The sequence below is a fragment of the Eretmochelys imbricata genome, chromosome 16, assembly GCF_965152235.1.
Source record: "Eretmochelys imbricata isolate rEreImb1 chromosome 16, rEreImb1.hap1, whole genome shotgun sequence".
Classification (NCBI taxonomy): Eukaryota; Metazoa; Chordata; order Testudines; family Cheloniidae; genus Eretmochelys; species Eretmochelys imbricata.
The window spans coordinates 14,577,287-14,604,655 of NC_135587.1; the positions used below are offsets into that span (position 1 = coordinate 14,577,287).

General features: G+C 42.8%; 1 protein-coding gene across 3 annotated transcripts; it reads left to right on the plus strand.

The window, feature by feature from the left end:
- The first annotated feature begins 44 nt into the window (after window positions 1–44).
- Window positions 45–24,296, plus strand: ODF2 (outer dense fiber of sperm tails 2). 3 transcript variants are annotated; one of them, XM_077836038.1, is made up of 21 exons: window positions 45–265; window positions 2,370–2,454; window positions 5,746–5,871; window positions 6,590–6,760; window positions 8,520–8,686; window positions 9,637–9,766; window positions 10,133–10,264; window positions 10,993–11,067; window positions 11,272–11,343; window positions 12,363–12,479; window positions 14,417–14,602; window positions 15,597–15,706; window positions 16,744–16,879; window positions 17,598–17,708; window positions 18,425–18,529; window positions 19,200–19,358; window positions 20,206–20,306; window positions 21,361–21,523; window positions 21,909–22,034; window positions 22,574–22,606; window positions 22,905–24,296. In XM_077836038.1, the coding sequence occupies exons 1-21, from the start codon at window positions 45–47 to the stop codon at window positions 23,076–23,078; spliced, it is 2,700 nt and encodes an 899-aa protein (XP_077692164.1). In that variant the 3' UTR covers window positions 23,079–24,296. The 3 variants fall into 3 exon arrangements, with proteins under 3 accessions (XP_077692164.1, XP_077692165.1, XP_077692166.1); XM_077836039.1 differs by lacking the exon at window positions 45–265 and adding an exon at window positions 3,260–3,413 and having other exon boundaries at window positions 2,369–2,454; XM_077836040.1 differs by lacking the exons at window positions 45–265; window positions 22,574–22,606 and adding an exon at window positions 3,260–3,413 and having other exon boundaries at window positions 2,369–2,454.
- The last annotated feature ends 3,073 nt before the right edge of the window (window positions 24,297–27,369 follow it).

Below are 27,369 nucleotides of genomic sequence, written 5' to 3' on the forward strand. Positions count from 1 at the left end.
AATCGCGGCGGCGAGCCGGGGTCACGGGGGGTTTGAATCGCCCAATGGGGGAGCTGCGGGCAGCGTCCCAGAAGCGGACCCGGAAGTTCGGCGGCGGGTCCCGCTGCTGCTGCTGCTTGTCCTGCCCTTGCTGCTGCCGCCCTCTGCCCCGTCCCCCCTCGCCCCGGCCCAGGGCTCTCCATGGCAGCAACAGCTACCGCCGCCTCGCCGCCAATTTCGAGGAGATCCTGAGGCGGCGGCTCCGAACCCAGCTCGGCCCCGCATGGTGAGGAGGGCTGGGGAGCCGGGGGGGACGACGCTGGCTGAAGTAGGATCTCGGGTCCCCGAGCCCCCCGGGGTAGCGTGGACTGGCCAGGGGCACGGGGGTCCCCACAGCCCATGCGCTGCAGTGGATCACACCCCGCGGGCTGCTGCTGCTCTGTCACATCTGCCTCTCAGGGGTGGGTTTCTGTGGTGTCTGGGACGTGCCCTTTGCCTTGTGACTTCGTCCATCCGCCCCCTAAGGACTCGCTTTGTGAAGTTCCCCAGGCAGTCCAGACATGTGTCACTCCCCGCCCCGCTCCGAAATCAGGAGATTGGCTTTAACAGTCAGGAAGCCTTTACGATATTTTTTCAGGCTTCAGCGTTGCTGTCTTATTTTTTTTTGAGCCTTTAGGGTTCATTATTTTCAAGCTTTTCTCCGCAACCATGCGGGCAAGATAAACTTACTTGTGAAAAAGAGATTCTTATGAAATAACATGACTCCAGAAGCTGGGGCTTTAGGAAAGAAATTCTGTGAGGTAAAGTAACAAGAGTTAGTAATAGTGATTGCTGTTGGACAAGGAAAGCTCCTTTATTCTTCTAAAATATCTGTTCTTGCTGGCAAGAACAGAATGTGCTGGCTCTAATGAGAATATTAATATTGCTCTTAGTATTTCAAGGTTCAGATTTGAATTCCCTCATTCTTTTACACTGTAGTTGATGTAGGTTTTCTGCCCATTAATAGGGTTTAGTTACTTATCAAGACTGAGATAACCAAACAAACCAGCTGTATTTACAATCACTTATCTAACAAGAAGCTGGAGAAATTCTCTCACTTCAGCAAACTCTGTCTCAGTTTCTAAATACATATCTTCCCAGGCTGGAAGGATTTTTCCCCCCGTCTCTATAAAATATTTTTGCTAAAACTGTTCTGGTATGTTGTTTTCTTTACTCTTCAACAGACACTTTCACTCTGCAAACTTAATCATTTTAATGAGACTGAAAAATCTCAGTCTCTTCAGAATGATGATGGAAATCTTACCAATGTTAATTTACCTTCGATGATCGCTGAGCATTTGGACTCTGCTTGACATTTGGCTAATAGCTTTGGATATTACCACATTTATGCTGCAAGATTTTATAATGTCAATTATACTGAACAGTTGCTAAAACTATTTGTAGAGTTCATCAGCATGGGAAAATTTATTGGCAGAACTATAACGGTATAATTGTACCTATACCGCGATATTAATATTGTTGTGTCTCCCTTTGTAGACACTCTTATTTTGTAATATGAGTGTCTTTTTCTGGTTTCACTTGTGTTGCTTCCAAATTATCTTAACCCACAATAAACATCATCTATTAAGAAAAACTATCCTATTTCCACAAACCTATAAGAACCTTTGTTAATTTATTCTTCTTCTTCCTGCCATTTATCCATGTAGTCCTCGCTTCTTGCTACTCTTTCCCACCAAATTGCAATAATGAGCATAGGGGGTCAATAGTGCGATGCATTTTGTCTTTTGCTAGTTGCAATGGTTATTTTGCTTATATGAAACTGTTTTATACCATTTGAAAAGCTGTTGTTATGAGTATTTAAACAGTAGGAAGTATTGGTTTGTAGCAGTTCCTGAGACAGCAGTAGCTAAAATTATCAGACTCCAAGGGCAGGAGTTGCAAGATGATGATCAGAATGATCTGATTTGAAGATCTAATAGTTTGTGACATGCCAGGGCTAGAAACATTTTGGAAAAAGAAAGTGCATATTGTTTTCAGGATTAGGAACATCTGGTAAGCACTGGTCCCAAACCACTGGTCAGAAAGAATAAAAACTTTCTCTTCTATGGCCAATCCACCCTGCAAAATCAGGTGTCTTACACATGATGCACCTTAAAATTAATTATCTAGCATAATGTGTGTATCATACCTGAAAATCAAAGTACTTATTTTAATCTTTTTGTTTTAACATTTTTTGTGCAAAGAACACTAAGGCACACTCTTTTATAGAGTGTTTTTTAGGTATTTAACAAGTTTGAGTCAGGATGTTACCTTTCTACTCAAGGAATGGGAACCTTAAGGAAACTAGCATCCTTTCCTATTAGTAATCTATTTTGTATTTCTGCCATCAGGTGTCCCCCCTCCATCAAAAACGAGAGAACTGCAATCTCAGCACAGAGAAAAGTGTCACAAGAAACTGATCATCTTATGCTAACTGTAAGTAACTGGGATTGGAATGATGTAACTCTCTTTTTTGCTGTACTCAGGTTAGTGGTGCTACTTTTCTTTTATAAGAAGGAAACTTTTACACTTAAACTGTGCATTGATTACTTTGAATGTGTTTTCATACCTTGCTATTGCATGTTAAGCGCATAATTAATGTGGAAATAAAATACATGCATCATTTATGAGAAATAACCTGCAGAGACAAATATAGGCCCCAGTCCTGCAAGCACTTACACATGTTTAACTTTAAGAACTGTGAGTAGTTTCATGGAAATCAAGGGGACTATTCAGAATGCTTAAAATTAAGCACAAGAATGTTTGCAGGATAAGGCTCATATGGCACCTCTGATGGATTCCTTTTAGTTTTCCCAAATTCTTTAGTTTGCTAGTCAAAGTAATGGCCCTGTTGTAAAATTTCTGCTCAAAATCAGATGGTGTTGCTAATCAGAGCCCTTGGCATGCTCTAAGACCTTGAACTCTGGTGACTCTTACAGACACCCTCTACCAATACAACGCTGTCTTTACATTGTCTGTACCATCCCTTGTCCAAACAAAAATGAAGGGCCAGATTCAGCCATGGTGTAAATAGAAGCTTATGGAGTTACTCCAGATCTTACACTGAAGCTGCATGTGATCTAAAACGGCAGGTGCTACTGAAAGGAAGCTCAAACTGTGGCCTAAATAGCTTGACCCATCTCAGCAATTGTAGCTGTCTGGGGACAGGTGGCTAGAAGCAGTTGTCCAGTTTGACTGGAGCATAGGGAAATTTTATTATTTCCAGTTTCCTTATTCACAGGTTTCCTTTCATTGTATTGCCCTTTCCCGTTTGTCGGAGAAGAACCATGAAGAACCGTTCCTCATCTCCCCCTTTGCACGTTCATGTGGATGAAAACACCCCTGTCCATGTCCATATAAAAAAGGGTCAGAAAACAACACCTGCAAAAAGCCAGGTAGGAGTGTGTAGTTGGGTGTTTGTAAGGGCTACAAACCAGAAAAGTGAAGGGTCCTAGAAGCACCACTGAATGTTCAAGGTCTGTTTCTACCACTTGAGATCTGAATAAATAGATAGTAGGTTAGAGAAATAAGACTGATTGACTTCTTAACTGCATTCATTTCAATGTGAATTTTCAGCAATACTTTTAAGTAATCTTTAGAAATTGAAACTGTATCTCATATGGGTAAAATACGTGATTTAGTTTTATATTTACATGTACAGTTGGGTTACCATTTGTACTTCTTTAGGGCCTCTATCCAATGGTCTTTAAAGCATTTTACAAACATTTAGTTAAGTTTCGAGCTACCTCTCCCTCTGCCATGAGATGTGGAAGTACACTAGCCATTTTACAGATGGGCAAACTGAGACACAGATAAGTGGGTTGTCCAGAATCATACAGTCAGTCATGACGGAACCAGGAGTAAAACACATTCCTTTGCTCTAGCAGCTAGACTTTCCTAACACCCTTTTTTTGCTGAGGAAAACCATACTGTATTATACAGTTGCTTTTTAGACACCTAAGACATTTTAACTTAGGGCAGTATCCTGCTTGTGTATAAAGTGTATAGAAGTCCTGCCCCAACTTAACATATTTTTTCTGGGTTAACATCTTGTCAAACTACTGCCCATTCTCTGATCATCCCTTTGTCTGGAGGAAGGGTTGTTGGGAAGATGATAGCTGGACATCTCAAATTCCACCTGGATCAGGTTAAGTGAAATATTGGATTTAAAAAGACTCTGGATTGAAGTCATCTGCTGGTGCACAGACAGCTTTTATCAGTCTGGACTATCTTCTATTGAGCATTGGCCGAGAGGATCTAGCAAGTAGCCTTAGATATAATTGATTAGCTGGTAATGGTGGCTAGGTTTCAATTACTAGTTGGAGCGGGTGAAATCCTCTTCCGAGGTCGAGGTCATTCTTGAAATGGCAGACCCAAAAGGTGGTGAGTGCTAGCTTATTGTTCTTTAAGAGTCTGCAACAGTGTTACTTTGCCCCCCCTCTCAGTTGTTAACTGTGTGTATGTTGCCATTAGTGAATATTTTAATGGGTATGCCTGATGATACTCAGCTATATGCTTCCTTTGCTTTTGGACCACCTGACTTTCTGATCAAGCCTCAGAATTGTGCAAAAGCGTCTGCATTTTCATTTAGATAAGGAAGCTTAAGATCAACCCATATAGGAGTGAGAATACCTGTTAATCACAAAGCAGGCAAAGTGATTCTAGGATCTTAAGCTCAATCCACCCCACACCCCAACCCCTCATTAATACATCATGGCTACTGTATGAGAGTCAGGTTTGGGGGATAGGGAGGATCCACCTACTTTGCTCTTCCTGCACAGAAATAGATGTTGTGGCAGTGCTTTTGTGTGTCTCCTCTCTTGCCCAGAAAGACCTTTTTCTCTCTAACCTTGACCTCCCTTCTGTCATTCTCTCTGAGTTGGGCTTTCTCAGTAGGCCAACTCAAGCTATTACGACTATATGTAAAATTATAATCATCTGGGTGAATGGTACTCAGCAGCTAGCATACTTCCCCTTAGGCCACCCAAGGCTCTCTCGCCTGAGGTTTAATTGGAATTGGGCTTAAGAACAGGAGATTCTTGGTTGAGGGACCTCTGTTTCCCCTTAATTCCTGTGATATCTGATGTCCTTCTGTGGTTGTCTTTAAGGTTTGGTTTAAGGTCCTGGCCTTATTTTCTTATGTTCTTGATCCTTGGAATGCTTTTTGTCCCAGTCCTCTTGATTTAAATGTTGTCACTGGGCCCAGTTTGATTTATTTCATGTTTGTTATGTCCAGCATTCCAGGTACTGTTTGTAATACTGGTGCTTTATAAACTAAGACATTAAATAAACCAAAGAAATGAAATGAAAGTAGGTTGTCACTCAAGTCCTGATGTAAAATTTTGCAAGCAAGCAAACTCCTCCTCAAAATGTAAAAAAGGACAGACCTGCTTTAACACCAGCTAGATCTATTTTCACAGGGTAACCAAGGCCTTCGTTGCATCACAAGAGGCAGAGCTACAAGTGATGTCATAAAGGCCCTGTCTGACAAATAGCAAGAATGCTTTCATTTTGGCTATATGCTCTCCTATTTATGCAATAAGTTTTTCTTGTGCTTGGCTTTGCCTTGTTCCTCCAGCTGCTGACTCTCCTCTCTGATATACCATGTGAAGCAGTCTGTGGTACTATTGTAAGAATGACGTCCTGACATTTAACTTTTACAGCATTAAAGGTTTAAATGATTTTTTAAAAGTCCTGAGGTTTATTTTGTTTTTCTCTCTCCTTCAGCCGAAACACAAACAGAAAATGAAAGGGGATACCGTGAATGTGCGCCGAAGCGTTCGGGTGAAAACCAGGGTCCCCTGGATGCCCCCAGGCAAAACATCCATCCGGGAGTCTGCCTACAAGTGGGAGGTATGGCTGACTTGCTTTTTAATTGGATGGGTTGGACTAAGAGATGATCACTAGATTTTTATCTTACTGTGGGATTGGAGGGAGCAGGTTGGAGGGTGCTAGACTGTAGTTAAGGTGACCACTACCACCTGGCAGTCATTTTAAACATCCAATATTTATCTCTGGCTTTTTGAAACTTATTTGTACAAATAGATTCTGAATGGGGGATTCATCATGTGCCTGTTTCGTCTACAGCTATCTGTTACTTTTTCCTCTTTCCCACTCCCACCCCGATACTGCAAGGCTGGAGAAATCCCCCTTCATTTATTCCTTTTCTATTTCCCTCTCTAAAAGACCTTACCTTGGGGCACAGTTTACTTTACAGGCCACTATTGTCTGTCATAAGATTTCTAGAAAGGCGTGTATTGTGCCCCTTTTCTCACCAGGGCTGAATGAGCTGCCCACTCCCAGCTTCCTTCATGACAATCAGACAATCAAGCTAATCCCTACATGTGCTGTTTTGGTGGATTTGGGAGTATTTATTTTTCCCCGTCAAGAGCCTTTTATAACTGACTGAAACAGGTTGAAGTAGAGAGGATTATAGCTTGGGTATTTTATCTTGTCCTCATTAGGATTTTTTCAGAGATGTGATTCGATCCTAGATTGGTTTTGGAGATGCTCAGATTACAACATTGCATGTACCTTTTAAAAAAAGCTATGATTATTACATCCCCACCAGGGACCAACCCATCGCTTGGAAATTACTCCTCCAGATTCAGAAAAACTGCTCTCGGTGCTGCGTCTGAGTGACCTCTCTACAGACGAGGAGGATGCTATTCACAGCAAAATGAACAAATATGAGAAGAAGATTGATAGCCTGATGAATGTAGTGGGGACACTGAAGAATGAGGTGAGAAGACCATACTGAAGGCTCACAGGGGGTAATAGGGAGGGGCTTGCAAAGTGATACTGAAAGAGGAAACTTGGCAAGAGGATGCTAAAGACTGGGGTACAGTGATGAAGGGCAAACGGATGCTCAACTCATTTGTTACATTTCTTAGAGGCCAGTATGAATGAGTTGAAAAGGGCTTAGCTACTCTGATGCGTTGTTTACACTTGTGTTGTCTGCTAGCAAGTTGGATTTTGGCTTTCATTCAGTTTAGCTATATCTCAACTACAGATTAACGAGAGTCTTTTTTACTTATGTTAAAATGAATCATGGAACATGGACGACTTTGTCATACAAGATGATGCTTTGCCTCAGTTTCTATGTGTAAAGTTTTGTTCCCACCAAGGTCCTAAACCTAAAAGATGTTCCTCCCTAAAGGTAAAAGTATTGTCTTACCACATGGACCCATAGGCTCTCAGGGTTGTCTTGTTGAACAATATATGCCTCGTGGCTCACTACTGGAACTTACGCTTCAGTGACGCAATGTTATCCCATGTAGTCTAAATGGCCTTCAAGTACTTGTCAATATTTTAACAGCTGTCCCTTGAGAGTCTGCATACAGAATTTTAAAGTGTAGATTTAATGTGATGTCCAAACCCTCTAACAGGCCCAGCATGGTGCGGGCAGACCACAGGCATTTTCCTTTCTTTCAGCTTCCCCCAGAGCAGGCAATATATCCCAATTATATTACTATGTAACTTTGTTTGGTTTTAATTAAAAATCTAAAACCTATAATCAAAAATAGGACTTCTGAGTTAGGTAGACTGTTATCATCATAAGTAGTTTAAGCCTGTCCGTGCTCCAAAAACAAAAGTCAGTTACATGATAGGGTAACTCAAATGTCTAAACTCAAATAATCACACCTGAGGACAACAGGGCTGAGTCGGTTCCTTGGCTTTTGAGACGTACAGTGGGAAGAACACAAGTGTGAGGGCCCTGCCCTGAACGGCTAGACCGGCGGTGTATCGCAAATTGTGTTAATGACACAATGGGCTTAAACTGCAGCAAGGGAGGTTTAGGTTGGACATTAGAAAACATTTCCTAACTGTCAGGGTGGTTAAGCACTGGAATAAATTGCCCAGGGAGGTTGTGGAATCTCCATCATTGGATATTTTTAAGGGCAGGTTAGACGAACTCCTGTCAGGGATGGTTTAGATAGTGCTTGGTCCTGCCATGATACAGGGGACTGGACTAGATGATCTCTTGAGATCCCTTCCAGTCCTATCATGCTATGATTACAAACAGTTGTCCTCCAAACCAGTTACAACATGGTTTAAATGTAAATAGGATCTAACCAGGCTAATGTTGTAGATTTAACATGAAAGTATAATCCATGTCACCAGTTTTAACCTTAATTAGACAGGGGAATACTAGGTCCTTCTTCTCTATTGAGTAAAGGCAGTAGGTCTGGTGCCTTGGTTAAATTCCAGCGTAAGGTCTCAGTCTACATTCCTAAATATCTTCAGCAATTTATCTGTAGCACCGTTTCTCAAACGGGTCTGCGGGTCCATAAGGGTACCCCAGGGGGGTCTGTTGGCTACGTTGATCAGCTCCTTCCCATCCCTCCCTCATCTACTAAACTGTTGAGGAGCATTGCTGTGTGCTGTTAACCAGTTGCTGCATTTCAGTGGTGGGGGATCTGAACCATCTGTAATGCCGTAAAAGCACCTTGACTTGTGTAAAGCTCTATATACATAAAAATAAGATGTGTCCTCCTTAGGCCAAGACACAGAAGCGGGAAGAACAACAGCAGATGGCAAAGCGTCTCCTTGAGGAGCAGAAGGATGAGCTAGATGAAGTCACACAGGAGCTGGTGGAGACAGAACATGAGAATACCTTGCTCCGACGTAACATTGAGCGCATAAAGGAGGAGAAAGATCTTACTTTGTAAAGAACTTACCGTTTAACTCCTGTGTGTACATGTACTATAGTGATGTTTAAAGAGCACTTGTCTCCTTTATAAAAACATTAACAAATTTAATTCTGGTTAGCCCCAGGAATATAGGGCTGAGTGGCATTGTGGAATTGGCGTTCTCCTTCCTTATATCTGCTTCCTGCCTAATGGTGCAGCGAAACCCTCTTTCCTCAGTGTGACATTATTTTTGCCTAAGCATCTCATTGTGGTGGTTGAAAAATCCGTCTCAGCCTTCCTGAGGCAATTATTTGGAAGCAAGTAATGTTTTAGCTCATTCTGTTACCCATTTTCACTAAGTGGGGACATAGTAAAACATTCATATTTGATTGTGAGTCATCATCTCCCCTCTTCTTCCCATCACACTAAAGTTTATATGGAGAATAACTCTCTGAATCTTTCAGAAGAGCTTTATGAATAATTTTTAAGGCTTGGGAAGGGCGTTGAGCCCTTTATGAAGGGTTTCTCTGAGTTCTAGTTGTCTGTGTTCTCTCCAGTTTTTTAGAATGTCCAGCTTCATGTTCAGCTGATACCATTTTGGAGGCTTATTTCTGGGGTGATATAGATCCTTAGGACTGTTGATATCCAGGATAAAAGGTGTTGTGGTTTAGTATTTGGTGGGGGAGGTTGCTCTGAGAGAACCCCAACATTGGCCCCCTCTGATATTCCCCACTTGATAGATGAGCTTCCAGCAAGTACAGGAGGATTGGTAGGGTCTGCTGATCCCCACCACAACCCACTTCCAAGACTGAAAAGTGGTACATTTCTCGTATTTGTGGTTTATCTTTTTGTTTGGGAGGTTTTATCTGTTAACCTCTAATCAGAAACCCTGATTACAATGCTTCCTTTAAGGATGACCTCACCAGTGCAGCCTGGTTATTGCATTTGGCTATCCATTCTTCTGATAGCTGTGTTCTTCTTGCAGAATGCAGAAGAGGCACTTGCAGCATGAGAAGGAGTGTTTGATGTCCAAGTTAGTTGAGGCGGAGATGGACGGAGCTGCAGCAGCCAAACAGATTCATGCGCTGAAGGATACGATTGGGAGACTCAAAAATGTAAGTGATGGCATCGTCCACCGTAGCATTTGATGTACTGCCACATTGCTATTCCAAGAGCTGTCACAGAATCACTGGTTCAGAGGTTGTCAAGGGAAAGTGGAGAGGTTTCTAGTGCTTTAATTGCTTGATAGGCCTTTGGGCACGGAAGGTACTGAAATCCAGATTAAGTTAAATCTGAAGTCATTTTGAATTTACAAATGGGAGTTTATCAGCCAGCATCTTAACATCCCACTGCCCTTTGTGGATGTGACATTGATGTTTAAGTTGTTTTGTTATGCTTTGTGTTTATATTGTACACATCGCTCATACCAGACTCTAGATACTGAACTGCAGAGAAATATGACCATGTCTTTCTTTTTTTAGGAGAAACACATGACCAGCTCAGACGTTAATACGCTGACAAGGCAAAAAGAGTTGCTGCTACAGAAATTAAGCACTTTTGAAGAAACCAATAGGACACTCCGGGATCTACTTAAAGAACAGCACAACCGGGAGGTGAGCAGTGCTGCATGTTTAACTTTCCCTGATTTACAGGAGACAGCATGGGCTAGTGGACTGAAACCAGAACTTGGAGTCAGAACTCCTGAACTCTAACTCCAGTTCTGCAACTGACATGCTATGTGATCATGGACAAATGCTTCACCTCCCTCTGCCTTGGTTCTCCTAATTGTAATGTAGACCTTACCCCTCCCTTTTGAGGCTCAGATAAAGTTTGAATCCTAGTGTGAAGATGTTAACATCTCGGAGTGCTAGGCAAACTGCTGGAGTGATAATACTTCAGTGTAATTACTATTCCTACTGCAGCTTGTTGAACACGTGCTGCTTTGGTCAAAGGCAGGTCGGTGGCAAAGTACTTCCTCAGCCACCCATGATTCCAGTAAAAGGAACCAGCAAAGGTTTGTGTTTGCCCAAAGTGGGATACATTTGCAAGATCTTAGTTTGCCATTGTGTATTGTAGTATCCCCTTTGACTGGGTTAAAGGAGATGGGAGTGAGGAAGGGTTTCTGGGATGGGAATTCTGAGAGGAAGAGAGTTGAAAATGAAATTGCTGGCAGGGTTGACACCTTTTAATGTTATCTGAGAGTTGCTGCTTGAATGCTGGCATGGATAGATATTTTTCTCAGGTCCATCTTAAATTGGAAGGCACATTTTCTTGGAATTAGGACATTGAGGGTGGTTTTGGAAAAAGCTTAATGAGCTCTTGTTTCTTCATTCTCTTGTAGAAAGATGCACAGAAATTGATGGAACAGCAGGGGTTGCTGCTAAAAAGGCTGTCTGACTCGGATGCAGAGAAAGCGGTAATGCAAGAGCAAAAGCATGCTTTCAGTACATGGGGGGAAAAAATGAGATTTACAGTTTATTCTTTAAAACATGGGTGACCAATTGTGATATATATTGTAGAGGTGCCATTTAGCCTGATGGAGAAAGCTACGTTGGCCTTTTTTTAACAGCCCCTTTTTTCCACTGCTAGCACTCAAAGTCACTTGGTGTTTGTCTTCCAGAATCTGAAGATGAGGCTACAGGAGAAAGAGAAGGAGGTGGAAGATCTCATCAGTCAAATACAGACAGAAAAGGTAGTTTCCCTTTTCTATTACAACCTCTCCTTGAACACACATGAACCTTCAAAACTGTAACAAGGGTCTGGAATTTGAGGCAGCTATTCTGAATTAAGGCATTGCAGGTCCTGCTTTCTAGTGTGAACTGGCAGATGCCTATCTAATCCCCACATGGAATTGCTGATTTATTGATAACATCCATCACAAATACTTCAGGCAACAAATGTGAAATGATAGATGTCACCTCAGGACTGGCTATTCCTAGGGTTTTTCCAAAGCTGCTATTGCACACTTTGCTCGGGAGGGTCTCATAGGGCTTGGAGGCAGAGCTCAGGTAGGTGCCTTGCTGCAGCAAGTCCTGATGGGTAATCTCGTTTTGCTGGGAACCATCAGCTGCCCATGGCCTCAGGTTCTAATGTGCCCTGCCTCCCCCTGGTTCCAAGTTCCTATGAAGCAGATGGACACATGGCAACAGTGGCCAGAGTGGAGTGTATTTTGGCTCAGAGCAAATCCTTGCAGGCTGGTCAACCAGGGTGACTGTGGGGTCTAGACTCCATGCCAGTTTAGAAAGAGGGGGATCCCATCCTGGTACACTTGAATGGAGAGAGGGATCCGTGAGGGTGCTTCAGGGAGTGGGGGAGAAGGACAGGGCTTGTGGTAGTGGAATAGGGAATATACCATTCATCAGCACCGTAATGCAGAATACTGGTTCTTGGGGTGCTTAGAATTACTGTAGTTTTCTGTAAACATTTTGTTCTCATAACTCTCTGGACAAAACTGCTGGATTCCAGCAAGCCATGGCTCTCCCCTCAGAGCTTACACACTCTAGCTAAACTGGGCAACTTTGACTGACATGTCTTGCCTCCCTGCTCCCATGGCTAAGAAAATGAGTCTCTGAGAGGGCTCTTTCTGGCAGATCCTGTGATAGCTGGTGGTGTTTGTTGAAGCAGAGGCCTGAACTGCTGCGTAGTGTGAAATGTCCCATCTGCTTCGATGCCTGGGAAAACGACACTTAGTCCTATTTGTTTCATATTTAGGATCAAGCGAAGACAGCATGTGAACTCTCCAAATCCATGGAAGCTGTGAGGGGTCATTTACAAGCTCAGCTGCGAAATAAAGAAGCTGAAAATAATCGTCTGGCTATTCAGATCCGGGTATGTTTTCGGTATTCACCAGGCCATTCAAACTGATCAGCTGATTGCACTGAAGAAGAGAGTGGCAGTCACTGACTATTCCATGCCATGCCCATCCAATAATGAAATGCATAAGCTGGCATCACTTATGCCATTGTTGTACATTTTCTTCTGTAATTTTGATTGAGAACTAAAATTCTTTTTTTACTTGTGTGAAGCGAAGTCATAAACTTTAAGGGTTAATTGTCTCCAAGTAATTACTTGTTACTTTAGATTTCCCCTCAAATTAGTTATGTTAAAGAGATTGGTTTCTGCTGAACCACATATCAGGAGGGATGGGAAACTATTTAACTTGCTATCTGGGAAAAAGAAACTCCTGCCATGGGTCTCTTTACCTGATTGCAAAGACACATGTTTGTTTCACTGTATCACTGGTGATACCTATGATCAAGGGTCTGGAACGGCTTCCATGTGAGGAGAGACTATAAAAATGAGGGCTGTTTATCTTAGAAAAGAGACAACAAAGGGGGAATATGACAGAGATCTATAAAATCATGAATAGTATGGGAAAAGTGAATAGAGAAGTGTTGTTATCCTTTCACACAATACAAAAATCAGGGGTCACCTGATTAAAGTAATAGTCAGCCAGTTTAATACAAACAAGAGGAAGTACTTTTTTATATAAATGCACAGTTTACCTGTGGAACTCATTTCCATGGGTTGTTGTAATGGCCAAAACTATAACTGGGTTTTAAAAAAAAGAATTAGCTAAGTTCACAGAGGATAGGTTATTAGCCAAGATGGTCAGGGATGCAATCTCGTGCTTCTAGTGACCCTAAACCTCTTGACCGCGAGAAGCTAGGAGCGGAAGGTGGGTGGAGCACCTCAACCGCTCTGTCCTGTATGCTCACCCTGAAGCTCTGGTACTGGCCACTGTCAGAGACAAGATACTGGTCAAGATGGACCATAGTCTGAATCAGTATGACAGTTCTTAGGTACTGAGATGAAGAAAGTTGCCTTGGGTTATCTTGATGAAAGCTGTGTGTTAACTATCTCTGTAATTTTAAGAAAAAGGCTATATACAGGTATGTTCTTCTGTACAATGAATTATCAAGGCAGATAACTCCTATGTAGAACAAAAGGTGCTAGGTCTATATCTACCTTGGAAAGCCTCAGGAAAGATGACTTCATTGCTGAGCAGAAGTATGCCACACACGGTGGAAAGAAAATAATCTTGCTAAAATCTGTCCTTACATATAGCAATAAATATTGGGCCTAGTCTAAGGATGTGCAGCTTTGTGGTCAGTAGAATTGCACTTGCTTAAACTAGGTATTATATTGAAATACACTGAGCCAAATGCAAAGAGTTCAGAGCTTACCTTGTTTGGTTCTGATGTAATAATACCCTTTAGATTCTATATTAAGACTAGAAATATTGGAAACGACTGCTGTTTGAGTCTTCTTGAGACATAATTCCTGAACTGGTTCCCAAGAGGTATTACCCTTATTCACTCGTTTTAGGACAAGAGAATGAGACACTTCTCTTAGCATATGTTAACACTGTGAGTGAAAAGGTTAAAGGATCTATCATAACTTATAAATTGCACTAAGAGGAACCGGTTGCTGCCTCAGGAGTGAAATTTGGCAGCTGTGTTTATCAGCACACAGAAACACTACATGCTACTTTTAAGACTGGAAGTTTGGCATCTCAGCCCACCTTTTCCACTGCAAGAATGGTTTTCAAGATCATTTTGTATCTCATCCCATGAATAAAGTGGACCAAGCTACAGTAGGAATGGCAGACTGAACTGAGATTATTTAGCTCCATGATGGACCACATTGATAGATGGCTTATGTCTACCTCTCTCCTTGGCTGCTGGGAGATAAGTTGACCCTCTTGACTGAAGATAAAGCATTTCACATAGAATGTGTTTTTTTTTTTTTCTTTTCCTTTCCAGAATCTGGAGCGCAGTGGGGCTCAGCATAAGGCGGAGGTGGAACATATCATGGAACAGCTAAAAGAGCTGAGGCAGAAGGGGGAGCGTGATAAGGAGGCCCTGAAGAAAGCCATACGTGCACAGAAAGAGCGGGCTGAGCGCAGTGAGGAATATGCAGAGCAGCTGAATGTACAGCTAGCAGAAAAGGTAGTTGGTCCTGGAGAGGAGGGAAAGAGAATCCTTTAGAGTCTCTGTCTGTATGTGGGCATATCCTTGACTTCTGATACCAACCCCAGGGCGGGAGAGCTGCTTTATCTAATGAGATTTATTTTTGTACTGGGGCCTCAGCCCATTTGCACTACATTTAAAACAAAGCTATTTTTTCTCAGCTGTCACTGTTCACTGCTCCTTCCTTTGAACAAGATCATGTGATAAACTAGCAGATCTGATCTTCTTCAGACTTCCTTCCTACCTTTAGAGCCTGCTGAGGAAAATGGACAAAAGGTTGCAGGGCCTCGCTTTGCTTTTGTACATGTATGCTGGTTCAATATTGAGCTGCTTTCAGAGTTATGCATGGAATAGGTAGTTGACAAAGAAAATGTTCATAGTGGCAAAGGGGAAAGAAAGTAGGAGTAAAAAATGGGAATTTATTTTGGCAGAGGAAATCATTGGGGAAAGCAATTGGAGCAGAGACTACAAATAAATAAGACACCTAGATTTGCCTTTGGGGAAAGGGGATTGGAGGATATAGCAAAAGCAGGAAGGCTGTGACTAGGACAAACCAGAAAAGCTCAGACATTTTAGACCACTTGTCCCCTTCCTGCTCTTCAGTAATTTGTGTTCTTTTGGGGTTATCTCCTCTGTCCAAGGCCAATGCAGGTTCTTAGCTATGCTTTGCATTCCTAACTACTGCATTTGTTGTCTTCAAAGAGGAGCCCCTCCTCTCTCTGCCAGTGTGGCTGTGAGCTGACAGCATCATTTGAAAACGTTATTTGGCGAGGACATGGAATGGTAAAAGGAATTAATGTTGTTTTTCAAACCGGACTACTGTTGAACGGAAGTATTATCTCCAGTGTCTGATATTTGTTGCTACCGTGGTGTGTTCCACTTTTCACATCACTGTTGTCCTGTGATTTTTTTTTTTTTTTTTTTTTTTGTCAGTCTTGTCTCTCTCATTCCACATCTTTCTCATGTTGGACAGGACAGTTATGTTACTGAGGCACTGTCCACTCTGGAGTCCTGGAGGAGCCGCTACAACAAAGTAGTGAAGGACAAGACTGACCTGGAGCTTGAGATTGTTATGCTGAACAGGTAAGAGCTCTGGCATGGGGAGCCAGCATGAATGGAGCTGGGATACTAGTTCAAGAAGGGACTCCTCAAGTCTCCAGGTTGGAGCATAAGTACTCAGTTGAAAGCTAGAGCCAGCATGGTCTAGTGGTGAAAGGGTCTGAGAGCCAGGAGGTCTGGCTTCTACTCCTGACTGCCACAATGATTTGTTGATTAAGTCACTTATCCCTGTGCCTGCTGCCCATTCTGTAAAATATATATACTTACTTTTCTTTGAAGGATCTCAGAATGGCTCACAACGAAAGAGACTATTTAAATGCAAAGTAGTTTCATTAAGGCTGATCTGTTTTTGTGGAGCTGGGGGCAAAAATTGTCAGTATCATCACAGTGCAGTTACCACAGAGAAAACTGAGCATAGGAGCAAGAGGGGGAAGTATCATATTAGCAGGGGTGCCAAACCTACGGCTCATGGGCTGTACGTGGACCACCAGAGCATTTCATAAGGCCTGCAGCCTGCTTCAAAAGAAAATACTAATGGCCAATTCATTCATGTTTTGTTGTCATGTTTACATCATTTTAATGTACACAAGTCTGTAAACAGACAATACTGTACGTAGGTTGTTTCTATCTAAATGCATATGAGACAAGCTGAACTTAAAATTATAAATCAATACAGGTGACTTTAAATCTTATTAAAATATGTAGAATCTGTTTGGCCCACACAAGACTTGAGGTGCTTAGGTTTACGTGGCCCTTCTGTGTAATAAGGATGGGTACGACTGCATTAGCCTATACAACTCGGATATAATGTATCAGTGCCACTGCAATGAAATGCCAGCAGCCCGGTAACATCTGTGTGCCTGTTTTCCCAAAGGGAATGGAGCAGCAGAAGAAACCAGAGTGAAGTTTGTATAGCCAACCAGTAGTGTGTGCATGATGAGATGTGGAGGGAAAAGGGGGAGTAAAGAAAGGATGTCTTGTTCCTGAAGCTGAATTTCAAAGAACAAGAGACTTTCTTCTTTTTTGTCATTTAATGGTTAATTTCACCTCCTGCATGGCAGCCGTATTACAGACTTGTTGGAGCAGCAGACCTCCATGGAGGACAAAATGCGGGAAGACAGAGATGCTCTGGTGGATAAACTGCACCGACAGGCCACAGAGAGCACGTCTTTCAAAATGGAGAATGAAAGGCTGAAGGTCAGTTGAATATCTAGGCGTTTTGTAGCTGAAATGTTAGTATAAGGGAGAAATTGTAGTGAGCAGCTGCTACCCCTGTAAGTCCAGAGAGAAATTTCTCCTTTGATCCCATTTGATGTCAGATCAAGTTGCGTTGGAAACCTTAAGTGTAACTGGATTGACTGTATTTTCAGTCCTGTGTTCCATTGTTTGACTTGGGTGAGGTAGGCTGAAATTTGTGAAGAGAGAAACATATAAGGTTTGTTAGGGGAGGGGAAGAATAGGCTTTTTCTACCCTCTGATTCGGTATGTGGGATTGGAGATATGCTTACCTGCCTGGTCTCCTGGATGATATATTGTGTCATCTATACAGCTGGACAGGGAACAAAAACCATATCTTTAGGGAGAACCACAGCCTCCAAAATAGAAAGATGCCTGACATCCTCTCCAGACACTTACATAACCATCTATGGTATGGTAGGTAATGTACCTGATTATCCCTTTAAAGAAAGCTTCAGTCCAAATAAACCAAGAATGACACTGATCCAGTGGACACAGCTCATTTAAAAGTGTTTGGAACATGATGGAACAACTCTCATGCAGATGTAAGGCCATGTTCTCTGCTGGCATACATTGGTGAAGCTCACAGCCCCTGCTCTAACTTAGCTTAATGTATATGGGGACAACTTAGCCTGCTCCAAGCACTGCCTCTTGAATAGAAGATGTCTTCTCCATTCAGGCTACCATGGTCCCAGTGGAGGAGAAGCTGAACCAAGCTCAGATGGAGGTGCAGCAGCTCAAGGCATCTCTGAGGAACTATGAAGGGCTGATTGAAACCTACAAGTCTCAGGTATTTTATTCAACCCTCCTTTTTCCTTCCCTCCTCACACAAATTTGTTTTCTTCCTTTGCTGTTGTGGTTTATTCTCTCATGCCTTAATTCTGTTTGCTAGCTATTAGATGATGCTCTGTCGTCTTACTTTTCTGGTTTTCATGGCTCTAATAAAATCTATTTATGCAAAAGCTTTTATAGGTTATTCTGTTCAAATGGCAGCCTGTAGGCAGCCACCTGCTTTGTTCTGGACTGTAGAAAACTTGCCTCGCTCTGCACACTCTGATCACCCATTCTGTTAGCAGAAGCTGAGTTCATGTGTAAAGATCTTGCTCAGTGTATAAATTGTCTAGAACGGATCTTGGTAATTGTCACTTTCCCAGCCCTTTTTAAGAAGCAAATGCAGAAGTAAAATGTCTAATCCTAGTCATACCTTCTGCGGCCCTTCCACTTGGCTAGTGCTATTCCTTTGCTGCCCCTGCTGAGATCTGGGTTTTGTGGTGGTGGTAGTGAGGAAAAGCACAAAGGGGGAAATCTTTGGAGGACAGCACAAAGAAGGGTGAGAAGGCTATTAAAAAGTACAAAGGTGGAAAAGCTCCACAACTTGGGGTGGTGCTGTCCAGAGGTTCACAAGAATCCTGCTACTGGATCTCAACAATTGTAATTGTGCCAGTGTGTAGCAATCTGTGATTGAAAACCCTAACATAGTCATGTGCCAATTCTTTCTGTGCCCAGGTATTGAGAACCCGAATGGAAGCCGATGAGGTGACTGTGAAACTGGAGCTTTGTGACAAAGAGAATAAGACACTAAAAGATGAAATGAACAAGGAGATTGAGTTGGTAATTATTCCTTTAAGAAAACCTGGACCATTAAATTGGTACATGGCAGCCACTCAGGGCTGCACTCCTTTCTTGGTATAGTCGAAAACAAATGTGCTTGGACTCTGACGGAGATAAAAGAAGTCCTCCAGACAGGTTTGCCTTTTTCCCCCATCTCAGCTCAAGGGAGAATGGAAATGCAAACTAGTGTTTATTTTGCCAAGTGCATTGAATTTTCAGAATGTCCCATGAGGGGCCTTGTCAAATACATAGTGTCCATTTGAGGTGGTGCCCTTCACTGGGGGGAGGGTTGTTCAGGGTCATTAAGTTTAAATTGTGCATCCTGTCTTTCAGTGGTTGTCATGGAACAGTTGTTCTCAAGAATACTGTATACATTAATAAAACTCAAGCCTGGATTTGTAGACATTCGCACCCTGTGGGAATTTGAGAATCTAACTGAATGTGTCTTGGAATAGAGGAAGGAATCTGCATTACAATGAGCAGTTCCATTGCTTGCCAGGCATCTGAGATGCCCTTATTGCTGGGAAACAGAGATGCTCTGGTGGACAGATAGCACCAATAAACTCAAAAATTTATTAGCCCAGACTCTTCAGAAATGTCTGAAATAGGGTCACATGTTTAGTTGTTTTTAACTGACCACTCTGTCCTTCCATTCCTCTCACCACCACAGGCTCGGAAGCAGTTCCAGAGACAGCTTGCTGAACTAGAAAAGCTGCCCGAGATCCTGAAGATCACGGAAACAAAGCTGGCAGAATGTCAGGATCAGCTGCAGAGTTATGAAAAAAAGAACATGGACCTTTCTGCCATGATTACAGATCTTCGTCAGCGGGTAAGGGACTGGCAGAAAGGACCCACAGCTGCACTGTCTGCAAGCCGGGGACCAAGATGAGTTTCTAGTCGCAGGAAGTTCAGTCTTTGCCTCTGTACTCGTCTCTTTTTGAAATGATTAAAACATCTGCACTGCAAAATAAAGATGTGTGGCATGTCTTTGTTTAGGGAGAATAGTAACTTAGCTGATGGCTTTCCTTGCTATTTCAAGGCTTTCTTTCAAACTGCTTAGTTGCAGAGTCTTACTGGGTCTTGAAGAGCTGCAGAACCCACAATGCATGGTGTCTCGTTCATTTCTGTCACCCTGATCAACTTATTGGCTGCCTCTCTCTCATGACCATCCGCTCACAAATGTTGCTCTGCTTTTATTTCCTTCCCCTGCCTTCCTGATGCCATGCCAACAGGGGCCTTGAATGATTCTGTGGCCTACGCACTTTGCTTTGATGATCTCATGCAAATCATTAGCTTTCTCAGTATTTCAGGCTCTGAATTCTTCCCGGCCCTGTTACCACGCACAGGCTTCGTCTAATCTGTATGCTTCACTATGCTTGCAGGTGGCTGCTCTACTGTCAAGTTCTTATGGCACTGACCACTCGTATGTGGTGTGGAAAAATTCTATTTAATGATGGGTCTAAACATTACCTGGAGGAACTACACAAATCTGACATGTGGCTTTTTGCTGTTTCACGTACTGTTGCCTCTATTTCCCTCTCCAGGGCTTTCCAGAATTGTGAATTAAGGTGTTATAGCTGTGGGTTTCCTCCTTCCCAAGAACAGCACCCATTTGAGGTGGCTGGTCTTGCCTTTGTATTGACCTCCTACGTAAGGTCTGTTTTCTGTCATTTTAGATTGAGTTCCAGGGAGACAAAATGGAAATGACAAGAGAGAAGTATCAATCTGCCCAGGAGGAGAACAAGCAGCTGATCTTGAAGCTAGAGGAGCTGGAGAGGTTAGAATATATAACTGGCCTGCTCTCCTTGCCTGACTTTTTCTCTCCTCCGCTCCTGACCCTCCTTGTTCCTTTTTCAAGGCACTAAGGCAGCTGCTGGCTTGCTTGTGTACCTTTCCCATCTCCCTGAGCCTTTATGCATTTAAGAGCCTTTGTAGAATTAAATCAGAAAGTTAGGTGGTCTGGCCTGCATAAGTTTGGAATGCTTCTGTAGAGAGAATAACTTTTTTAGTCAGGAAAACATCTCAGAAGGACTACTTCTTCCCCCATCTCCTTTTTTTTCCCTCATGAGCTTTCAAGTACTTGCTTGTTCTGGCCAGGTTGGAAATTCTCTGTGACTGTCCTTTTCTGTGTTATTCCTGGTCCCTGCTGAAATATGGAAGTGCCAGAGACATGAGCATAGGAAAAATTAGATTTACTTGTTTATGTAATCAAAGAAGGTTCAGGTTGGCTCTTATTCCGAGTCTGTGCCCACCCTGAGTCTTCAGTCTGGTATTTTGTGCTAAGTAATCTTAAGAAGAAAAATGTTCATGAAATTTTCTTCTGTGTGAGGCACTCTGAAGTCCTCTGCAGGCACACTAGAAAAATCAACAAGAACAAAGGGCCTGGTCCCACACCATTGGCTCTTGGAGGAGCTCCACTGAAATCAGTGAGAAAGGGCAATCCATAACTGTCCACTGTAGAGTTTCTTACATCTTCCTCTAAGCATCTGGTACTGACCACCGTCAGAGACAGGATATTGCATTAGATAGGCTACTGGTCTGATCAGTATGGCAGTCCTAAATTTCCTGTATCTCTGTGTTTCTACACTCTTTCATTGGTGATGCTGTGGTGAGGACAGGTCAATGAGTATTCTCAGTATGCCCCCCATCTTGAAATTATTTGGTGTTAGAAGTGAAGTGTGAAACTCTGCTTGGCTCGGAGGTCCTGACTTTAGAGGGGAAGTTGAAGATTGATCTGTCCCCTGACCAACCAGTGACCTGAGGGAGAGGCATATTGAGCCAAATTATATTTAATGATTAATAAAATTCTTTGTCTTGCTGTCTCAACCCAGGAAACTAGATTCGACGGGTGCACAGAACATAGAGTTCCTTCAGGTCATAGCTAAAAGGGAGGAGTCTATCCATCAATCCCAGCTGCGATTGGAGGAGAAAACCCGTGAGTGTAGCTCCTTGGCTCGGCAGCTGGAGATGGCCATTGAAGATGCCAAAAGACAGGTTAGTAACTCCTTGTCAGAGTAAGAAAATGATCAAATACAGTGGAACCCTCAAACTACAGGAGAGCAGGTTACCAGCTGATGGAAGGGGATACCTCTACATTCCATCACCAACCTTCTAATTTTGCTTCCTCTTGCTGCATTATCTGTAGGAAACAGAAGCAAAAAAATGAAGTTGGTACTTTGTCTCCAGTAGGCACACAAAAATGGAAGGAAAAATGCTAGACTCAGATGCTCCTTGTCTTTGCCAGAATCATACAAAAATATGTCCAGTCCTCCTCTAGGGCGAAGGGGGAGGAAGTTATTACCATAGCAGAAGCAAAGCATTTTGTATGGACAACACTCTTGCCAAAGCAAAAAATTCATTGCCTTGTTCCTACTTGTAGGTGGAACAAACGAGGGACCGAGCAGCATCTAGAGAGAGGACAGCCCAGTCCAAGATGTTGGAGTTGGAGACCCAGCTGAGCCGGACGAAAACAGAACTAAACCAGCTGCGTCGGAGCAAAGAAGATGTGAGTGTTTTGGAGGGGATGTTGTTGATAAACTAGCAGCCTCGATGCAGCAGTAAGAGTCTGTAATCCCATGTCCCATCAGTGTGCTGAAGAAATTGTACAGTAACTTTGTTGCAGTGTATCTGTGTCTGCTGTGATGGTGAAACACACTAGTGTGCTTGGTGAAGTATAAAGTGTGAAGGAAGATGTAGTTTTTGCCCCAAGAGGCTTACAATCTAAGTCACATACATGGGGCCTGATTCTCGTCACTTATACTAACAGTTTGAATGGAGCTACTCCTAATTTACACTGGGTGAGAGGAGAATCAGACCCACCATACTATTCAGACAAACACTACATCAAAAACCTGGAGAACGGAAGGGGTCCAGACAGTGCAGGTATTGCTACATTTAGGGGGGAGTTCTTTTCCTCCCTTTCATCACCTTTGGATGTACAAGAGAGGGGCTGAGGAGTGTTCCTCTGCTAGGGGAATGATTTTGTTCTCGTTGAAGGGGATATTTTACATTTGGTCTCCCGTTTTCTTTCCCTGTTTACTTTAGCCCTGGGATTGGAAGAGGGCTGACCTACAGCAGGTGATAACCTCCTGAGTTTCTTCCTAGAGAGTGGTTCCGTTTTGTTTTCAACCATTAGTTAATCAGAATGTTAAGTTCCTATTCTGATTGGCTGTGTTATCTTGAGCATTTATATACAAGTTGATGTGTGGGGTTGGGACTGAGTGAAATGAGTGATAGACTTTTAGTGTTAAGTGGTGTGTGTTGCAGTGCCATATTGTTCATAAAAATCCCAGAGAATGATAAGAGTTAAGGCTAGCATGACTAGAATGAAAAATCTCCAGCCTTCAGCCCTGTGTTTTGTGTCTTCTTCATGCAGTCAGAGCACCGATACCAAAGCCGTCTACAGGATTTAAAGGATCGCCTGGAGCAGTCTGAAAGCACCAACCGCAGCATGCAAAACTATGTCCAGTTCCTCAAGTCCTCTTACGCCAATGTCTTTGGAGAAAGTGCCTTACTGAGCTCACCTATCTGTTCCCGATCTCCTCCATGATAACAGTTCCCTCCCTGTCCCTCTGCTATTGAGAGGTACAAAAAGGGGGCCTTATTTCAAAGCCATATCTTGTGCAGAAAACTGGTTGGGATTTCAGAGTCCATTTAAAGAGAAGTCTTCCTCGCATTCTTGTTGTCTGGGTGAGATGGAGCTGCAGTGGTGTACAACAGGAAAATGGGATTGACACTGCAAATCTGGGTTGGAGTATGTGGGGAATGCTTTCCTTTTCATCTCCTAATCCCCCAGTGGTTACTTCTCTTGTAACTAACCTGGTGGTCTTTTTAATTAATCATATTAGATATTTTTTATTTTTGTAAGAGTTACATCTCTTCCTTTTTGCTCTTCCTACCTTATGTTCTTTTCTCACACTGCAAAGATCATGTTTGTTTTTAACTCTCACATACTGTGTTGATACAGCTGACCAATGGGGATACTGGGAGACAGTGCCACCAGTACAAGTGTGAACCCAACAGTGATAACTAAGTGACTGGAATCCACACTGAGAGTGGGTTACCTCCTGATCATCCACCCTTTTTTATAAACAATTTTGTACTGGGAAACAATGAAATTATATCTTCTGAAGGTTTCTCACCTGATTCATGAATACTGTCTGATCCTTTATCGTTCTTGAGTGTGTGGTTGGTGTGTGTTAATGCTTCTAATCTGCATATTTCTGGATGACCTTTTCCTCCCAACAGCCTGATCCTGCATACCTTGCACATACCAGGGTCTGAGTCAAAGCCATTTGAAGTCATGGAAAGAGTCACATTAATTTCAGTGGGTCTGGAATCAGGACCCCAATCCAAATACAGTGGGAGCTTTGAGTTAGCTGTAGGGAAAAATAAAATAAAAAGACAGACTTGATGCTTGGCTTTGCCCTCAGAGCCAGCCTGCACATACTCCTGTGATGTGAGGTCATCTCTGGCATGTGAAGAAATGTCAAGGTCTAGGAGCTCTACTGTGTCCTCCAGTAAGCAGCTGTTCTGAAATATAGTAAATATTCATTTCATTTCAACCACAGCTGTTTGGCTGGGGGGCTTTTTGGTGTTTTTTTGTTTGTTTGTTTTAAATCCTGTTTATATGAGATGCAGTAATCAGTGGAATATTTGGTAAAGGATTTCTACGTTTCTTTTAATCAGTATTTGAGAGTTCTGTTTTAATGTGTAACTTAAAAAAAATCCAGAAGGTGCTATGATAAAATTATTAAACTTCAGAAGTTTTAAAATGTGTGGTGTTTCTGAGGTTGACACTTCATCTTATAAATTGCCTCACTGTCTTTCTACAGTCGTTCCCCTCCATCATGCTTCTGGTGTTTTGTAGGAGCTAATGTCTCAAAGGAAATTCATGGATTTTTTAAAATTTAATCTTATTTTAAAGATCAAAACTAATACACCTTTGAACCATCAGCACTGGTGCTCAAAATACATAAATTTGTTCATGGGGATAATGCTGCAGTTGCTTGAGGGGAAATGAATCCTTACAATAAAGGGAGGAGAAAGCAGTCTGCACTAGCCTTCACTGATAGTCAAATGTATGATAAAATCAAGAAAATCAGTTCTTAAGCTTTCAGTTTTTAGCTCCAGCACAAAATACCATAGTCCTGTCATTCTGAATCAAGAAGTGTCAAGGTCTCAATGGCCCATGTATCCTAGACTTTGAATTTTACATTTGCCAAAGGCAGTAAGGAAAAAAGCCCTCTGTCTTGTGATTTTAATAGGGTCCAGTGCTTTTCTCTGTTCTCTTGTGTTGTGGAAAATGAAAATGTTGGCTCCTTCATACGTTCCATGTGTTGCAGCTTCCTTGGTGTTTGTATCATTCTGTCTCTGAAGAGACATACAGAGGCAGCCCTTTTGGCTGAGTTGGCTCACTTCCGTAAGCATGCAGAACTCCTGATGCAGCTGAAGTCTTCCATGACTGTAAACCTCCCAGCATTATTTTTGAATGAATCCCTAGTCTATCACTGTTCTCTCCCACAGGAACACCTAGCAGTTGGGGTGGGATTTCTAAGTACTGCATCTGCCTCTGCTGTATCGCATTATCATTCAGCAGTTACTCTGAGATCCTATTCTGTAGTTGGAATTTGTTTTACTTTTCATACACTACTGTCACAGTTAGTTCAGTTTTCTGTTCCAAGTTCATTGGATCCAGGTTGTCTCCTTAGATTTCATCATGTAGGCATCCCTCTCTTTCTTGCTTTTATTTTGTGTGTACTCCTTGGTAAGGAGCCTAATGCTCCATCCATTTTATGCATGGACCTCCCATGGTCTCAGTGCAGTTCAAGGCACAAAGCTGCTGCAGGAATGGGACAAGGGATAGTACACTAATATGAAACATGACAATTCCTTTGCTCTATCTATCTTAATATCCTCCTCCTAGAAGTATACCAGATGCTCCAGACATAAACCTTGGTCATTATGCAATACAGGGGAGAGGAAGTCACTTAAAAGTGTGCAGCAGAGTTTTGAAGCAATGTAAACATTCAGCATGGCATTAGCCTTCTTCCTCCAGTTGGTATTATCTTCATTTTACAGATAAAGAAACTGAGGCACAGAGCAATTAAATTATTAGTCCAAGGTCACTTGTGAAACTTGTGCCAGAGCCAGAGAGAGAACTCGGATGCCCTCACTAATCTACATCTTTCACCATACTCTGTAAGATTCCTTTAGTGACATTTGATCTGCAATGTCCAGCTAGAGGGCAATTTTTCAAGAGGTTCGCACCCAGCAGCTCCCATTTTGATATTTAAGGACAGATATTCAACAGAGATTAGGTTTAACTTTTGAAAATCTGGCCTGAAATGGCTGTTTTGAGTTCTACTGAAAACAGTTACTGAATGTGCGGTTTTGGTAGGCTGGTTGTTGCTGCACACATCACCTTTTTTAAATGGATGCCATGGCAAACTTTGAGTCAACCTGCCACAGAACGACCTTTGTTCCTAATTTACCAAAGGTGAAATTATACAGTGCAATCCCAGCAGGAGGCGGTTAAATACGCGATACCAAATGGGTCATCTTTTGCCTCAGGGATCTTTTTTCCTGGAGCAATAGTGGCATCACTCTCTGAGGGAGTTATCCCTTAAGGATATTAAGTTATCCCTTAAGCTATTACCAGCAGGAGAGTGGGGTGGGAGGAGGTATTGTTTCATGGTGTCTGTGTATATAATGTCTTCTGCAGTTTCCACAGTATGCATCCAATGAAGTGAGCTGTAGCTCACAAAAGCTCATGCTCCAATAAATTGGTTAGTCTCTAAGGTGCCACAAGTACTCCTTTTCTTTTTGCGAATACAGACTAACATGGCTGTTACTCTGAAATCTGATCCCTTAAGGAGAGATACTCTTCTCTTACCTTACGCATAGAGAGAAATAAATGTAAGAAAGGTTATGTAGATTCTAACCTGTCATAAAATTAACAGAAAAAAACTCAGCTCAGGCACTTCTGGGCCAAGTCTGCTATGTGTAATTTCCTAGCTCTTAAGAGTTATAAACTAAGGGCTGGCTTTTGCAACTGGATCCACATGAGCAGACCTCTGTGCTGGGGCAGCTCTAGTCCTAAATAGTGAACATTTTTCTGTTTGAAGTATTTTTGTGTATCGTGAGAAACCTTCAGCAAACAGACTGGTGCCAATATTGATTTTGGGAAAAATGGAGACTTGTACATGGGAATAATATGAATCACACGCCAGTCCTGACAAATGTGCTGTAACTGTTGTTCTCCTCCTCCAGGACGGTGTCTGTATGGAGCCACACTGGAGGAGTTGCCTCCCACCTTTGACCAGGTAATCGATGCAATAAAACAAACCTGGGTGTTTGTAATGAAAAGGTGGGCCTATCCCCAGAGGACTATAATGGATTGGAGGCTTTCTGTGCCTGGGCAGGGGCTCTTCCCTTCATGCTCTGCCCTGGCCAGGGCCAGGGCAAGGGGAACTGGACTGGACTCGACTGGGGGTCGCTTCTGCTGGTCACTCCAGGAAGAAAGCCGAGCGCCACTTAAACCGTTTGGAGTTTTGCCTGGAGCCAGGATTTCACCAGGCGTAGACAGCAGTTGTTTCCCCTGGGGGCAGCCCCTAGCAGCGGGAGCACGCTTCGGGGTGCGAATGGGGGCTTAACAGGCAGAACTGCACCAGGCGGCCCATTGAGGACTGCAGAGTTCCGTGCTCGCCCTTAGGGGGCGCTGTGGGGCCCCTCAGGCGCCTCTGCAGTTTCCTCACCCACTGCAGGAGGAGAGCCCAGGGTGCCCGGAAACGGAAGGAGTGTGAGGGGGTCAAAGATCATTGTGTCCTCGTCATGCGTGA

Coding starts and splice junctions, on each gene's coding strand:
- ODF2 (XM_077836038.1), top strand. CDS start 45: ATGGGGGAGCTGCGGGCAGCGTCCCAGAAGCGGACCCGGAAGTTCGGC. Junction 17,709..18,424: donor TTGAAACCTACAAGTCTCAG/GTATTTTATTCA, acceptor TTCTGTGCCCAG/GTATTGAGAACCCGAATGGA. Junction 22,607..22,904: donor AGAGGGCTGACCTACAGCAG/GTGATAACCTCC, acceptor TTCTTCATGCAG/TCAGAGCACCGATACCAAAG.